General features: G+C 36.0%; 1 protein-coding gene across 2 annotated transcripts in view; it reads right to left on the bottom strand.

Annotated features, from left to right (window-relative positions):
• TSPAN1 (tetraspanin 1) overlaps positions 1-17,441 on the bottom strand; it is a 167,163-nt gene that overhangs the window by 76,705 nt on the left and 73,017 nt on the right. For both annotated transcript variants that reach the window (XM_044085944.1, XM_044085945.1), the window contains exon 5: positions 7,625-7,723. In XM_044085944.1, the coding sequence (XP_043941879.1) occupies positions 7,625-7,723 (99 nt within the window). The remainder of the gene's footprint in view (positions 1-7,624; positions 7,724-17,441) is intronic.

The raw sequence follows: 17,441 nt of genomic DNA, 5'->3' as shown, positions 1-17,441 counted from the left end.
AATAAACTTGCATTGTCTACAACTGTCACACTTAACCATACATGTATTGCCATTATTCAGACTGCTTTCCGTATTCCACCCATTCTCCATTTTTTCCTTAAGATTAGGTCTTTTTTAATTAACAAATAACGGCTCCTCACCTATACTTTTATTTAGTATATTCTTTGATATGGTCAAATCCCAGTTTTTCTTTATAATACATCTCATCAGATCCTGTTTATTGTCATATGGTAAAATCTTAGCATGAGTCGAAGTACGGTCAGCCTTATCTCCCTTATTCAACTCCACAGAATGTGGCTGCAATAAAATTAAGGGAATACCTACAAATGTACATGTCTTTATTTCAACCAAAACACTGTGTACCAAATCTACCAGTTAATCCCTTTCCTTAAACATTTCACAAACTACCTCAGGTTCCTTCTCAAAGTGTCCTTAGAGATTTGTCTGGAAAAGTCTTATTAAATGTCCTTTAATTAGGCTTCTCTTCTGCCATAATGAGCGGTAACTAGCAAATGCAAATAGCTATTAATAAAGGTAGGCTCCTGAAAATATAATATCTAAAAAAATGTGTATTATTTCTATTAGAATGACATGTAAATATCAAAAAGTCTGTTGTTTCATTCATAAACTCCATAAACTGATTAAGCTGTTTTTCGTCTCCTTCCCAAATAATAAAATACAATCCAGGTAGTGCAAGTATAACTATGAAAAACATTTTAAAGGGGCGTTCCAAAATAAAATTTGTCTCCCTGTACCACGTAATAGTGTTTGCTTATACTGGACCACATCTTGCCTCCATAGCTACTGATCACTTTTAATTATAAAACGTGCCTTTAAAAATATAATATTATTTCTAAAGCTATTTCCATTAAACTACATAATAATAAAAATAAATTAATATCCAATTTTATATGATGTTCATCCTTGGACATAGCTGCACTGAACCATTTAAGACTCTGTGTTGATTTGGTACACAAGACAAAAAAATCTTTCACATCAGCTGTCACAAACATACTTTCTCTATTTAATCAACTTGGGTAAATGTTGTAAAAAATGCCAATAAACATGTAGCATGCAAGGGTTATTATTAAAAAAACTGTTTCAACTGAATGTCAATAAACAATGCAAGCCCTTCTATTTTTATCCACGCAAGACTACTGTAGGTCTGTATTGCAAATTATTTATACCGATATGCACTTTCAGAATCCTAAATAATGCTGGGATAATAGGTGACTCTGCTGCCAAAGATTTACATAATTGTTTACCCATAATACCTTCAAACAAATAGTCCATTAACCACATCTTAGTTTTGTTGTATGAAATATTAACAACATGCTTAGAGACCAATTCATAGGTTTCATCATTCAATACATATTCCACAATTTGCTTATATAGTCCTGATAATCTACTGCTTCTGTGACTTGAGTCCTTTTCACAAAATCTCAACAAAAAATCACTAAAACAGGACTGGGGGAGGGTTAAAATACTATATGAACTGAATGTGGTCACTTCATAAAACTATAATTCATTACCTTATAACAGTTTCTCTTTACAACATCACATAATTTAGAACAATGAATTAGCTGTTCCTGACATTCATATGACCTCTTCCCTGTTTTCTGCTTTTGAACTGCTGAGGGACACTGATTCCTGAACACTAATAACTTCTTTCCTCATTGCATAGGCATTCTGCCAGTCTTTTTGATCTCTGTAACTGTGAAAAGGCCAAACAATGCTCCATCTCCCCATTAAATTAATTCTCCTCTAAGCCACTTAGTGTACATCAGTTGTCAATTTTCAACATAAATTCACTCCATTCTTACTGGTAGGGGAAGGCATGCTTCTCTTCATAATCTTGTCAGTCACAAACCAACTTCTTTTCCTAGCCTTCAGCAAAACAGTTTATTAATATTGTTAAAACATTTTTGATAGTCTCCTCACTAGAAGGGAAAATAAGATCTATGATAACAGATTGATTTAACTTATTGTTCTCTTTCATGAAGACATTCATAGCTCTGTTATTCACCCTTATCAAAATCTCCATCACCTCCAACCCTGTATGAGCAAACAAATCCAGCAAATCCTGATGAAAAATGGAAACGGAATCCAAATTGTTAGGGAGCTTCCAAATTCTCAACTCTTTGGTACCCTTTCATTTCAAAGGCATTCACAGAAAAACAGCATTGTTCATTTGCAAAGATCAATGCTTCATTAACTTTTCAAATGCCAACTGTTCACTAAGTGCCAAGTTGGAGTGATTCACTATAGCTTTCATACCACGTCCTGTCTCAAATATCACTACTTGATTGAACTGTGCATGCAAGCCACAGAAGTCTCTTTTCTTCTCACTGTCTTGAACAATATCTGCTCCCAACTTATCAGGACAATTACTAGGACTTGAGTTAATATTTAAACCAGTTTCACCATGGGTGTCCTCACTGTAATTTAACTCATTCACTCCAATGCAGGTCATGAAGTTTGCAATGTAACTTCTAATGGGTGGACCCTAAGCCTTTTGACAAAATCAAATGATGTCCTCACATTTCAAACAAATGACCATATCTCTGGAACCATAGGGGGTATGAAAGAAGTATAAATGTCAATCCCTTCAGCATAAACTATTTTTATAGTGGTATCATTCTTTAGGTTCTAGGTCTTAAAATGAATTTTATAAGTCATGGTAAACACTGCAACTATTACGTTTGTTATATTTTGTAAATAACTTAAAATATCAATGCAACCATTCGAGTTGCAAACATACTGTCAGCAACATGTTATTCAACTAGCCGAGAGCTTTCATAAGAGGTGAAGGAGTTCTGTCTGCGTTACTTGGTTGTTGAGATATTTAGAAAAAATATGAAAATGATATCTATATAAATTAATACCATAAAACAACAGTTAATATCTTTTTACCTGCACTAGACAGAGTATTTGCCATTGTGCAAGCTTTAAGATGAAATATTTTAAAACCTTGTATGTAGCATGGTTTTAGAATTATTGATGCAAATATGAACAAGCAATATTTGATGCCTAGAAGTGGCATTAGGAGTTAACTGCAGATGCACCTGGAGGCATCACTCAGATGTAATGAGATATTAATACATGCCTGGAACCTGATATAGTAATTCCTCTATTAACATTACCCTACTGCAATAACTCTAACAGCAACTTAGTTAAATTTTCTGGTATTCCAGATACTGTAACATGGAGTTTGAATTCTACTCATTAGATGACATCTGACTGTGTATAAGCCCACCAAAAACATGATGAAAAAAAATTGGTACCAGGTATGTCTTAACAAAAAAACTGATAGTCAAAGAAAAAAATGCAACTGCTATCATACAAAACAATTTAGAGAACGGAGGAACTGTACATCAAACCCTGATTGGAGAATGAAAGCTCTCAAGCAGAATACTAATGTACAGGTAATGCCAGTTGAAAAGCAAGTCTGACACTTCATGGTTGCATATTAAGCTGCCATGAAGCTTAGGCAATTAAAATCTAAATGGCTACCATTTTTTATGCTCAGTAAATAGGAGTTTGCTGTTTAGTGAATATACAATTAAAACAGAAATTAATTAAAAAAAAGAAAAGAAAGTCTGTTTATGCATTTGTGTTGATGTATATGTGAATACATTTGCAACTGTACTTCTGTGTGTGCGTGCATGACAGCATAAGTGTGAGTGAGTGACACTGATGGAGACCAACAGACAATGTAGACTGAAACAGACAGTCTATCAGAGGGAGTTAATTAAACATTAAGTGTTAGGCAGTTCTTACTGACTGTCCTTAACAAAAAAAAAAACATTTGCAGAAGAAATAATGGACAGGGGGAGCTAAGAGTGATATAAAGTGGCTTTTAATTGCTGTGTGTGTTTACATCTATGTATATGTATGCATGACTGTGTTTTTGAATGTGTGTGTGTGTGCGTGTGTGTGTGTGTGTGTGTGTGTGTGTTTCTGTGTGCATGTGTTCAAACATTAAATACTTATATATATATATATATATATATATATATATGTATTTAGTTTTTGATGTAAAATACTTCCTTTTATATACCAGAGCAAGTTTGGTTCATTAGGTGAAGGAATTATTTTACATATCAAATATATAAAATATATATATAGCTTTGAAAAAAATATAAAACAATTTTGCAGATAGTCCATTCTCTAGGTGTAATAGTGTCCTCCAGAGTGACTGTTATTATGGGAATAATACCCTTCCAAGGGTATAGAGGCCCTCATCTTGGAGTGTTGGGCCTTAGAGCACCCCCGGGTGTCCATTATTTCCACAATAACACGCACCCTGTCGGGCATTATTTCTTGTTTAATGAAGCAAAAGCACTTTCATCTCAACCATTCTTGTGGCTTCATCAGAATAACAAACACTTCATTCATTCAAATCGCTTTTTAAATACAAATCATGTACAACATATACAATTATTTAATTTATTATAAACATATAGTTAACAACTCTGAACTTTATATACAATTGGACTGTAGGCTGGTATTGTTATAGTGCCTGTACACACTGTTGAAATCTCAAGGCACCTTAATGCAAAAGGAAAATATAAATAAATACATAAAATCAAGGAAAAGTCATGGAAAAACTTAGAATCCAATGAAAATGACTATATCACGGAGACAGGACACAGTGGCATTTATAGATGAACTACCAAGTTCAACTGCAACGAAGATACAGAAGTAGTAACTTAAATCAAGTCAGCTCCTGGAGTAAATTAGAGGCTGCATGTCTAAGTGTAACACTTTGACCCTCATTTCAGATACTACAGTAGGATTACCCACAAATGATCATGTTAACATCCTCAGCCATCATCTTAATAAGATTACAACCCCAGTAGGCCTATATGTCATCTATAAGCCCACTCTTGAGCTGTCTACTGATTCAGTACATTACAACACATCTAAGACAGAGCAATGTCTTCAGGAGGCACGGCAAACAAAATGGAAAGGATCAAGTAACTCAGATAACATCCCAATCTTCTGGATGTTTATTGGTTGAGTCATTGTGCACAGATTCATTACTGCCACATCAGATATTACATACCAACCTGGAAGGCAGCAGCCCAGGTTTCAGAACAGCAAAATGCTGATGCTGACAATGCTGATACCGTTATCATCAAAAACAAAAGCATTCCAAACACAACTTTCAGTTTCCTAGGCTCCATGGTACTGAAGGATGAATATATATTTATTACTATCCTATGAACATCAATGACTTATCACTATCCTACTTTTCATTGTCAAGAATTTGTGTCTATTCTAACCTATTTTTCAGTTAAAGAAACTTTGTCCAAACTGTGCACACACATACACACACACACACACACACACACACACACACACACACACACACACACACACACACACACACAAATGCACAAGAAGACAAACACATTCACAATGAATACACAAAAGCTCAACCACAAAACAGCAATGTTTACTTAAATCAGTACCCTAGAATGCAAAATTCATTATAAAAGAAAACGAATATATCACAGCTAACTAAGTGGAAAAGGCAATTCGGGTAAAAGTGTCCTGATTCAGAATATCTAGACCAAGATTAACTAAAGACTAAACTATAGAACTAAATAAGACAAAAAAATACCATTAAAAAAATAGAAAGTATTTTAGGCCTTAAGTAGAGAATTTCAGTTTACACAGCATCCTACTGAAATCAACAAGAGGGACAATTAAAAAAAGCAAAAAGGAGGCACTTTATAATTAAATACTTCATTTCATGATGCACAGCATTGCTACTTATCTGAAAACATTTAAATATTTTACCTTAATCTAGATTATGTGCAACAGAGGCCCCTCCCCTGTATTTCACATTTATGAGCAATCTACACCACCTTAACTGACAGTACAAAATACTTCATTTATTAAGCAACAGTGTCCTGTGTATTTCCTGCACCACCTACATATTTATGTGGGTCTACTTGAAAACACCGACACGCCAAAACACCGATGATGACAACACCGAGACCGGAAGATCAACAACTGAGATGACCGACAGTTTAAAAGCACGAGGCTGAGAACACCGACATGTTAAGGTAAGTGTGCGATAGTGACAGACTTTAGGGTTAGGGGTGGGTTAAGTGAGTTAGGGTTAGGGTTCAGGCAAGGTAAGTGTGTGATAGTGACAGACTTTAGGGTTAGGGGTGGGTGAAGTAGTAACAGACATTAGGTTTAGGGTTTGGGTTAAGGTTAGTGCATAGATAGTTGTGTATGTAAGGATTAGTGTAGGTTTGTAAGGTTTTTGGTGTGCTTGTGTTGTGTGTGTGTTTTTTGGAAAAGGTATTTGCTTTGTTTTGTTGATTGTGGGGATTGTGGTTTGTCAGCCATGTGAAGTTTCATGCTTTAAACTGTCGGTCATCTCAGTTGTCAATCTTCCAGTCTCGGTGTTCTTGTCATCGGTGTTTTGGCGTGTCGGTGTTTTCAAGTAGACCGATTTATCTATAGTCATTTCATGTTTTTCCTAACCTGTCCAAATGAATGATCTAAAATCCTAGCTCAAACACAGTTATGCTGAAATAAATGATGAAGCTACACATACTGCATGCACTGGAAATCTAACTCAAAATAATCATTTCCACATGAATCAAAACACCAAAACACAATTCTGACCTTAGCTGTATATATATATATATATATATATATATATATATATATAGAGAGAGAGAGAGAGAGATGATAGACAGACAGATAGCTGGATGGGTGGATTGACAAATAAACAAACACATAAATGAAAATAAACTAAAAATAGAACAGCAACCAGCCAATGGGAAAACTACATTATGCTAAAACAGACCAAGTTCTAAATCCATCCATCTATCCTCAACCCCCCTTCCCATTTTTGGCACATGGGGTTGGGGTGTCACATCAAAAGTAACAATCATCTAGAGCCAAGGTTTACACTGCCAGATACCAAGTACTAAATAGCTAAACTAAATAAGATTAAGCGATCTAAAACATAACTAAACTATAATGCTAGTATCTTGTAAAGTTGCCCTTATCACATTATCAAAATATAAAGAGCTTACTCATCTCCTTAAACAAAAATCAGAAATAAAGTACAAAACTACCCAGGAGATAGCTTATTCATAAAAACCTAAAAAAACTTTTAAAGCCCTCTTCTTCATATGCAACTTACTTAAAGTAGTTATATCACCCCCACTGAAATGAATGGAAGGCAGTAATTCAGACTAAAAGAGGAGGAAAAAACAGATAAATGGAATAAGGAGGAGTCTAGGTCATATGATACACAAAATGTCTTCTAGTGTAAAATATGGAAACTTGATTCATGGCTTGCAGCTTTATCACTCAGCATAAAACTAATTTCCTAGCAGTAAAGCTCGTTGTTTCCTGTATCACACTCCAGAATCCCACAGATTCCATAATATACATATATTTTCAACTGTGCAAAAACTTTAGTATACAATACTTATCTATCTATTTATCTATCTAATCAACTCCATCTATAATCTAGATATATTTCAGCAACATTTTTTTAAATAACACTTGCTCCCTTTTTTAAAGACAGCATAATAGTGCTCTACTTGCAGAAAATCACATCTAAAAAAATGCCCAAACTCCATACCTCAAGCATGGTTGTGTTCCAGATTGTAGTAATATCCTTTTGTTTTCCATAATCTGTCTTCAGTGTAGGAGTTACCCATGCTCTCAATACACTTTCAGCCTAGATTAGAAAAAAGAAAAAAAGAAAATTAACTTTCTGCTAACATAGCAGCTCCACCAATACCAGACATGCAATCTCTAGCCCTCCTCACAGAGAGATGGGTGAGTGAGACCATACACTTCAGTCCTGTCCTCCCTAGTGGGCTCTTCTAGTGCTGGGCCCAGCTAACTGAACCTCGGTCATAATTTAGACCCAATAGCAACTGTGGTGGAGTCATTTGTCAAGGAACATATTATCATCATGGTGATCCCTATAGGCTCGCTAACTGATTTTTTTTTTAATTAGAGATGACTCTAGATAGGAGTAATGATCAACTAATAGTTTGTTATAGGACAACAGATGTGTCCCTTGTTGGTGATGTAAGAGTTTTCTAGATTCTAAATGATCTCCCTATAAACAAATTCTTTCTTATTTTGGGTGATTTTAAGAACCCTTCACCAAACTGGGACACATACACCTCTAATAAATGTAGGATATGCCTAAAAATTAAAAAAAAATAATTCCCTTGAGCAGTTGGTAATAAACCTACTAAAGGACACAGCATTCTTGACCTGATTCACACAAGTATGGCTGCCTACTCTGATATGTCCTTCCATAGTGAAGTCTGATAACAGACCGTTAACTTTTTCTTCTAAACTACCAAAAACTCCCAGCAACAAACTCTATTGAATTTAAGTACTGCAAACGTGCCAATCTTTACTTACACTATGACAAAATATTAAAATTCATTTGTGATTGCACCACCCCTCACCCTGCTACAGCATCAAACTTCACTAAAGATTTTTTCATTCATTTAGAAAAAGGAATAGGGCTAGTTGTTCCCACCAGAAGCATGTTTCATGGGAAATTCAAAACCAAACCACCATTATGGTTCACTGCATAAGTATTATACAGCAAATGACCCAAAGCCCCTCTTCTCTGGGATAGCATCAAAAATATAAAAAAAATAAATAAATAAAACTATCTGGTCCCTAATGGAGCCCATGAAATTAGGCTGGTCTCTAAAGCCACCAATAATAATTATACATCTTTCTTTATCTACGTTAAAAACCAAGAAAGAACACCCTACATTGTTCTGAACTTATTAATAATGATGCCTTCTGTTCTGACCCAATACATATTGCTAATGTCCTTACAAACAACTTTAGTGCCAGTTTCTCACCCAAGACTCCTATCCAAAGCCACAAAAGTTCTGAATCCCATACATCCCCAATTGTCTCTAAAGATTATTTACTGAATGTACAAACCAAGATCAAAGAATACTTCCTCAATGGGACTTGACAATGTAACTGGTTGCTTAATTAATAGTATTAAAAATACCCTTGCAGAGATGGGCTTTAAACAGTTTAACCTCAGTTTACCTACTGGTTTTGTCCCTGATGAGTGGCACACTGCAGTGGTGATGGCCCTCCATATAAGTTGCCTTATAAATGATCTGGGTAATTGAAGACCTATCAGCCTTACAAGCCTCCTCAGCAAAGCCATAGATCACATTATACATTATAATTAACCTCATAAACTACAATATCAAGAATCTTATTAGACTTGACCCCAAACAGTTTGGCTTTGTGAAGGGTAGATCATCTCTACTGAACTTAGTAAATTTCTTTGAAAGGGTTATAGAGGACCTAGGTGGTAGCCATGCAGTATACATGATGCAGCTGCATCTGGCCAAGGTCTTCTGCACCATTCCTATGATGGTCATTAAAACTTGAATTCTTTAAAATTTGAACTATATGTGGTATGTTCGCTAGCAAACTAGGTGAAAGACAGAACCACCACAGTGGGAGCTGCAGATGATTCATTAGAAACTATGAAAATGAGCAACATTGTTCCTCTAGGCTTGGAGCTGGGACATTTATTTTTGGTATTTACTAACTTTTCAAATCCCTACATTGCTGCCTCAACCCATGGTGTCCAGAACTCAGTTCTGTACATCACTCTTCCACTAATCTACCCTGAAACTAAGTAAGGACAAATGAATCCTGCAAACTGATTTACCACCAATGATTGTCTGCACTCTGCAAAGCCAAGAAAACTTCAAACTAGAATCTGGTACAAACCTTTAGCAAGAACCATTATCCATACATCACTCTTCCTCTAATCTACCCTGCAGCTAAGTAAGGGTAATGGAATCCTGCAAACCCATTTACTGCCAATCATCATCCACACTCTGTAAAGCCAAGAAAACTTCAAACTAGCATCTGGTACAAATCCTTAGCAAGAACTTTGTGTAGGTCATACTGATTATTTTACTTTTTAAACTAAGATAACTCCTCTCAAGTCTATTTTGTCCTACTGCACACTCTGCCTAGTCAGCAGCAAGGAAATTGTCCCCCCACACAAATTTAAAGGCTAGCACAGTAATTTGTACAGCTCTACCCACAGAGAGCATCAGGGCAACTTTGTGGAGTTATTAAACTCCCAAAGTTTCTACTGTATAACTATACAAGGCATCTTTATTTACAAGTCTAACACTGATTTTCTATTTGACAAGAAAAGAAAATATGAAAAGACTGTAAAAGTATAAATTACATCAAAAAGATAATCTTACTGATTTTCTTCTGGCATTGTGCTTGGCTCCGACTGGCTCCACACGTCACTCAAATTACATTTCACATACCTCATTTTAAACCCTCCTACTGATCATCCGATGCGAGGTGATATATTCCACCTGAACAATGGGTGCCATTTTTCCGATCCCTACCTTGCTGCCAAGTGCTCAGTTGTAAGTTCATAAATTTTTGTAATACATCTTTTTCTGCTGTGATCCTCTGCAAATGCTCAATCTCTGTATGATCACTCAAGATGATTTTGTTTTAACTGCAAATGTTATCTAAGGATTTGAAAGTATGGTTGCCTTGGATGATTTTTTTTAAACTGTTATTGTTTTTCATAGGAGACTGTGTTTCATTTACAATCTGTTATCGCAAGCTGGTTTTTAATCTGTTTCTAGAACTACAATATAGTATCAGAACTAAACATGCATAACTGCGCAAGTTACAGGTCATACTTAACCCTTCATATGTTCCTACATTTGAGCAAATATTATTAACCATATGAAACTTTTTGAGCCTCTTTACACAAACCCAGAAACTTCTTTTGCTGCTTGTTGACTAGCAAACCAATATAGCATTTGTTTTATAATTGCTGTAGATAAGATCTGTAGAAATGTACTGAAAATGTTGATTTATTGATGGTATTCTACTTAAGGAACAAGAGTTAAATTTGTGTCTACTGCTTTGATTAGTGTGTCTAGGTTTGTACTTTAAAAGTTAACAACTGTGTTTTGTGTCTTGCTTTTCTCCCACTGTTTCATTGTTTCTTCTTGTTAGCCATGCATCACTCTTCCTCTAATCTACTTTGAAACTAAGTAAGGGTAAGGGAATCCTGCAAACCTATTTGCCATCAATGATTGTCCATACCCAGTAAAGCCAGGAAAACTTCAAACTAGTATCTAGTATAAACCTTTATTAAGAGCTATTGCGTAGGTCATACTGTTTTACTTTTTAAACTAAGATAAACCCTCTTGGGTTTTTTTGTGGTATTGCACACTCCACCTGGGTCAGCAGCAAGGAAAGTGTCCCCACCCACTTTAAAGACCAGCACATTAATATCCACATACAGCATCACAGCAACTTTATGGAGCTAACAATCTCCCAAATAAACTCCCAAAGTCTCTACTGTATAACTATACATGGCATCTTTTTTACAAGTCTAACCCCGATTTTCTACTTGATAAAAAAAGAAACCATAAAAAGGCTATACATAACTATACATTACATCAAAAATGTAATGTTACTGATTATTTCTGGCACTGTGCTTGGCTCTGACTGACTCAACCTACTCTGTTCACCCTTGCTATGCTCAGGCTCATTCTGCTCCTCTACCCTACCCCCAATTCCCAACCACCCCTACTATCTGTAGACTTAATTATAGCCAGTTTACATGCCCACTTCAAACCACAACCAATGGCATCATCTCAATCCAACAGTGGTTACTTAATCATATACTTTATTAATCAAAATGCTCCAACAATGACTCCAACCCCTCCCACTAACTATTCACTCATTTCTAAGATATCACCTCAGTTCTACCTCTATAGCATTGGTTTAAATATCAACACTATGCTACTTCAACTCACCACATTAATTAACTTACTTATTAATATTTACCTTTCTACAGCATACCCAAAATCAACATATTAGTTATCCACTCTCCTACCAACCCAGTCAACACCCAGCACTATACCCCTTTAAGTAATATTAACCCAGTAAACACCAAGCAAGTAATATTATCATATCACCTCAACTATTTAACAACTCCATCACTGAACTGTTCACATTTAAACATGTACACTTAAAAGGTAGTCCAAGCCCTTCTGAAAAATATACTAAACCACTTATCAAACTCTCAAACCCATTTCCAACCAATACAACACAGATAAAATTAAGCAGTGACATACACCCCAACCCAAGCCCTTAATCCCCAAAATGCACACTTAGCTCACCAAACACACCACTTTCTCATAACATAAAAAATCTCCAATACAGTAAATCTGATCTACTAATTTTAAACATGAATCTAAGAAGCCTGCTTAGCAAAATTCTTGACTTTCATGCAATCATCGATCAATACTCACAAGATATATCAATCCTAACAGAAACTTTGCTAAAACCTCACATTCAAGATAATGAAATTCTAACCCATGGTTGTAATATCCACAGACAAGATAGGACTCAAACATGGTGGTGGTGGCATTGCAATATTATACCAAGATAATCTCATACTTGAATGACTTGATACCTGCCCCTGACCTAACAATTTCAGAGATTCTTATCACTCACCTTTAAATAAACCCTAATAAACACATCCCCCCAGGCAACAACCTATCACTGAAGACTTCCTTTGCTGGTGCTCATCAACTTTTAGTTAGGAAACCATTTTAATAGGAGACTTCAATATAGATTGGTCCACATGGTCCTCAGATAATCACTCAAACTTTATAAACATCTATGGTTACGGTCAATTAATACAAAGTCCTACCAGGTATGACAAGCACAGCGACAAGCAATCAATCTTAGACTGGACCCTAACAAATATAATTTCCATCTGTCACCAATCAAAGTGATCACCTGCCCACCTACCTACTAAGATGCCACACATGTCCCCCTCAAAACATTCTTTACACAGATATCCACAACAAAAGAAATTCCTCCCCTGAGTTCTTTACTACTCTCCTACAAAAATGTGACTGATCCCACTAAAACACCTCCCCTGGACCTAGCTGTTCAGTATTTCAATGAAATATTCCTCACTATCTTTAATAGTCTAGCTCCTTTAGGAAGATACGTTTCAAATCTAAAACTATACCATGGCTCACTACTGACAACTTGTGGGTCTCATTTAGCCATGAGACAAGTAGGATTTTTAAGTAAGCAATTTTCATTCATTATTACTTTGCTGAAGTATATACACTACAATGTTTTACAGGAAAAAAACATAGTGGTATTACTATTTTGTGTTAAGTAAAACAGCACAGTGAATTGCAAACTGGGAGGGAGACTATTCAGAGGAATATGTAGTGTGACTGTGCTAGCAAGAAAATAGTGCAGCATCCAGCATATGCAAATTATATGATAATGACATTCAAATGATAGGTAGTATGCTAATGAGAGCTACTGTGTATGCCAATGAAAACAAACAAACATGACAATAGCTGTAAATTGTTGGTTGTTATAATTACATTAGGACTGACTTATTGGGATGTAGCATTGTTTTCCCATCCACCCACTAATCCTCTACCTAAAGATTTGAATTTTGGGAAGGTTATTAACACCTGTTTCTGCAACAGGTATGATGTAATTGCAGGGGATATAAATGATCCAGGCATAAATCGGAATGTGCCAAATAACAGCTCTGTCAGCAGACAAAATTGTGGAGGACAGTTTGCTCTTTAACTATATGCAAATTTTTTAAATGGGGTCACTAGGAAAAAAAATCTTTTGGATGCGATACGGTTTACTGAAAAAAGAATGAATACCATCTGCAGCATTGTACAGGAGCTTGGGAATTCAGATCCTTATAAAGATGAGTGCATTTTTAAATGTCAGAATGCTAAACTGAATACTGAAATTGTGATAACAAGGCAATATTGTAGTGTTGACTATTCAAAGAAATAAAATTCAGGAAGTAGAAAAAAAACATCGTGGATTGTAATAAAAAAATCGAGAGTAAATTGTTTGTATTTTGTAAGTTTATATTTATGTTAATAGAAAAATATATGCAACATGGTAGAATGTCAAGTGAAATAAATACTGTTCAGGTTTGGTAATGTAGTAAAGTTTCAAAAGCAAAGATGTGAATAAAACACTACTGGCAGAGAGTCAATAAAACTTTCAGAAAGGTAGTTTGGGAAAGAAGAAGAAGAACTTTTGAACAGAAAATGGTTGATTAAATCTACAACATTAAAATTTTGTTTAAACATTTTAGAAGTTATGGGAAAGATTACGGGTCCAACTAGTGTATATGGAGCAAGGAGAAAATAATTTTTGAATCAAAGGAGTAGGCTATAGTACTTACTCATATTTTTGGGTGGTGTCAGTACAGTACAGTAGACTTATACTCTTAACTTCTTATATTAGTATTTATATTGGAAATTGGCCTGTTTATTAGTTTTGATTCCATTAGTGCATCTTGAAAGGCTGTTAAGCAAAACACTGTAGCAGGACCAGATGAGCAGATTGTTTCGTGGATTTGTTTTAAGATTTTTTAGCATATGGGTATGCACCAGCTATATGGAGGGAGGCTACTGTTGCACCTATATCTCCATGTCAGTAGGTAGGTCTCAGGTGGAAGATTTTAGGCCTATAAGCTTAACCTGTATCTTGTCTAAATGTTTTGAGAAAACCATATGTAACATAATTCAAGATTAACGCCTCACTTTAAACCTATTTACAAGCATGGTTTTGTCTCTGGTTGATTGTGTTTGACTGATATGTTGAGTTCTACAGAATATTTTCAATTCATTGGATATGGGTCTTTTGTTTAACACTGTGTCTCTTCACAAAGGCATTTTAATCTGTTCTGCTTACTGTAATTCTAGATTGTATATGCTTGATACCAATATTAATAATTACATTAATCATGTGGCAAATTGGTTGTCAGGACAAAAAATTGTGGTCAGGGCTAAACAAGTCATTTCTGAAACTGAAACTGTTTCCAAAGGGGTCCTGCAGGTGTTGGTTTTAGGACTGGTCTTGCTTGGAATTTTTATGACTTGATTTCCAGTAGTGATAACATATGATAAGGTATTGTAAGCAATGTCCAGGACCAAAAGTTATTTCAGACATATTTGGATACACTGTTCAATTGGTCTACTAATGTTGGAATGCAACTGAATGCAGCATCCTTCATTATGTGATAAACAGTTTGGAATATTCTTATGAATCATATTTCCAGCTGCTTGTTAAAGCTAAGTCTGTGAAAGACTTGGATATTACTCCGGACTCTGACCTAAACATCAATGACCATATTACTATTGTAATAAGGAAGTGTTACTGAATGTTGAGCAAAATCAGATGCTGGTTTGTGAGTTGTGAAGCTAGTGTCTTGACTACTTTATATAAGATTGCAGCTAGACCTGTTTTAGAATATTGTGGTTCCTGTTCCAGCTAAAATATTTATCTGTTAAACTGACTAGAACATATTAAAAAGTAATTTACTAGAGCTATTATAGAGATAAAACAGTGTATTTATACAGACAGACTAAGAATAGTATCATTGTATTTTGTGGGATACAATTTAATTCAAGGAGACCTAATATTGTTATTTAAGTGGTGGTCCACTGAATTACTGAGTGCTACATTGGGTATTAGATTCTTAAATTAATATTTTACTACCAGGAATAGTCACTGGGTTACTCTGCCATAGATAAGGACAAATGGATGGGGTAACATTTTAAATCAAAGGGTATGCAGGGTGGGGAATTCCTAACCACTTGAAACTAAGACTTTCGAAATATGAAACATTTTTTTAAAAGCTGTGGATTTGTGGTTTGATGATAATGTCCTTGCAAGTGAATTATCTGCAGGTAAACTTTTAGATAACCACTATACGGGTTCTTGATTTGTTATTCCATAACACTGTTCATTGAATATAATTCAAAAACATATATAATTATCATAATAAGCTGCAACAGTCACCTCATCTGAACCTCATTTTAAGATAAAGAGGTGTATGGCTTGCACTAAGATACCAGTAGTAGAATTTGTTTTAACTGGCCAGCATGTGTCAGTGGCCATCTTAGATGCCAGTGTCCACAAAGTTGTTCATTCCCATCTTCAGCATCATAGAAGAGTCCATCAGTGGCTGACATACCATCAGCTCTATGATTTGGATATAGCTGAATTCTACTCAGTGGGCAGAGATAACCTATGGGAGTTAGTAGACATGCATCACCCTTACACTGAATCAAGGGAATACATAGACTACCTAGCCCAATGGCACAAAGGCTTGTGTAGTATCAACCATCCTTGCTAAAGGAAACCTTTCACTGTCCACCATGGGACAATTTAGGAGCTTTACAGGTATCAGCCTTTGGGGTCCAACGCTAGTTCCTTGCTGTAGTGTTGCAGAATGTAGATGAGCACATGTCATTCCACAGATAGCAAAGGAGACAAGGAAAGAGAAATAGTGAGTGGCAGAGACCACCACTTGGGTATTCTATCACATAACTCAGTCTTCTGAGGTTCTGGGGACCACTGACTGCACTCATATTGCTGTCAAAATCCATCTGATTCTAGTGGGATAAAATATGTCAAAGAGAAGGACATCTACTCCAGATGTTAACTGATGTGCTGTGCACAAGGTAAATACAATGAGTCTATGAAACATCCTGGCAGTTTTCAGGATCCCTTCATCTGGCACATGTGCAACCTCTACCAGCACTTCATACAAGATGACTTTACACAGGATCATGTAGTTGGTATGTAGACACATTGCCGTCCATGAGTATCAGACTGGTAATAATACTATCTGATGCTGTGTACTGCAGATGGTGTTGGATATGCTGTGGTGCCATGGCTGATGATACTTACTCACATCTCTCAGAGAGTAGGAGAGATGACATACAATACCATACTGTTGTAGACACATGGCATCATCCATCTAGTGTTTGGACTGTTGAAGGCCCTCTTACATGAGGTGACACACTGCAGCACAGTCTGGAGACCTGCAGCAAGATATCTGTGGTGTGTGCCATGCTACATAACATGATGTTATGAAAACCACTACAAAGGGAGACTATAGCACTACCTATATACATGTGGCAGCAACATGGAAGTAGTCAGGCAAGGTCAGAGAAAGTGGCTGCAGAAGGTCCTTATCTAAGCCAAAGGCATGCACAATATGCAATGGCAAAGAGATAAAATCTGGTCCACAACTATGGGCTATGTCAAGATAAACATAGAACAAACCTGATGCATGCATTACTACAAATGCATTATGCATTACGGTGCATTGACTGGTCTCACTATGCATCAGACATTGTCATATACTCATAAGCCAAAGGGGTGATCTGGGCAGAGTCATCATCTGCACAGGTGAGTTGGGGCATACCAAGAGAACAGTAACACTAGAATCAGTTGAGGGGATGTGAAACTGTGTTTGTGGTAACCACTCACATGACTAGGAGACTGGGGGATGTCAGGAATCTCTT

The sequence above is a fragment of the Protopterus annectens genome, chromosome 10.part0 (genome assembly GCF_019279795.1).
Source record: "Protopterus annectens isolate FY-2018-M chromosome 10.part0, PAN1.0, whole genome shotgun sequence".
NCBI classification, from domain to species: Eukaryota; Metazoa; Chordata; order Ceratodontiformes; family Protopteridae; genus Protopterus; species Protopterus annectens.
Note: the sequence above shows the minus strand (reverse complement) of the source record. Positions and strands in the feature narration are given on the sequence as shown.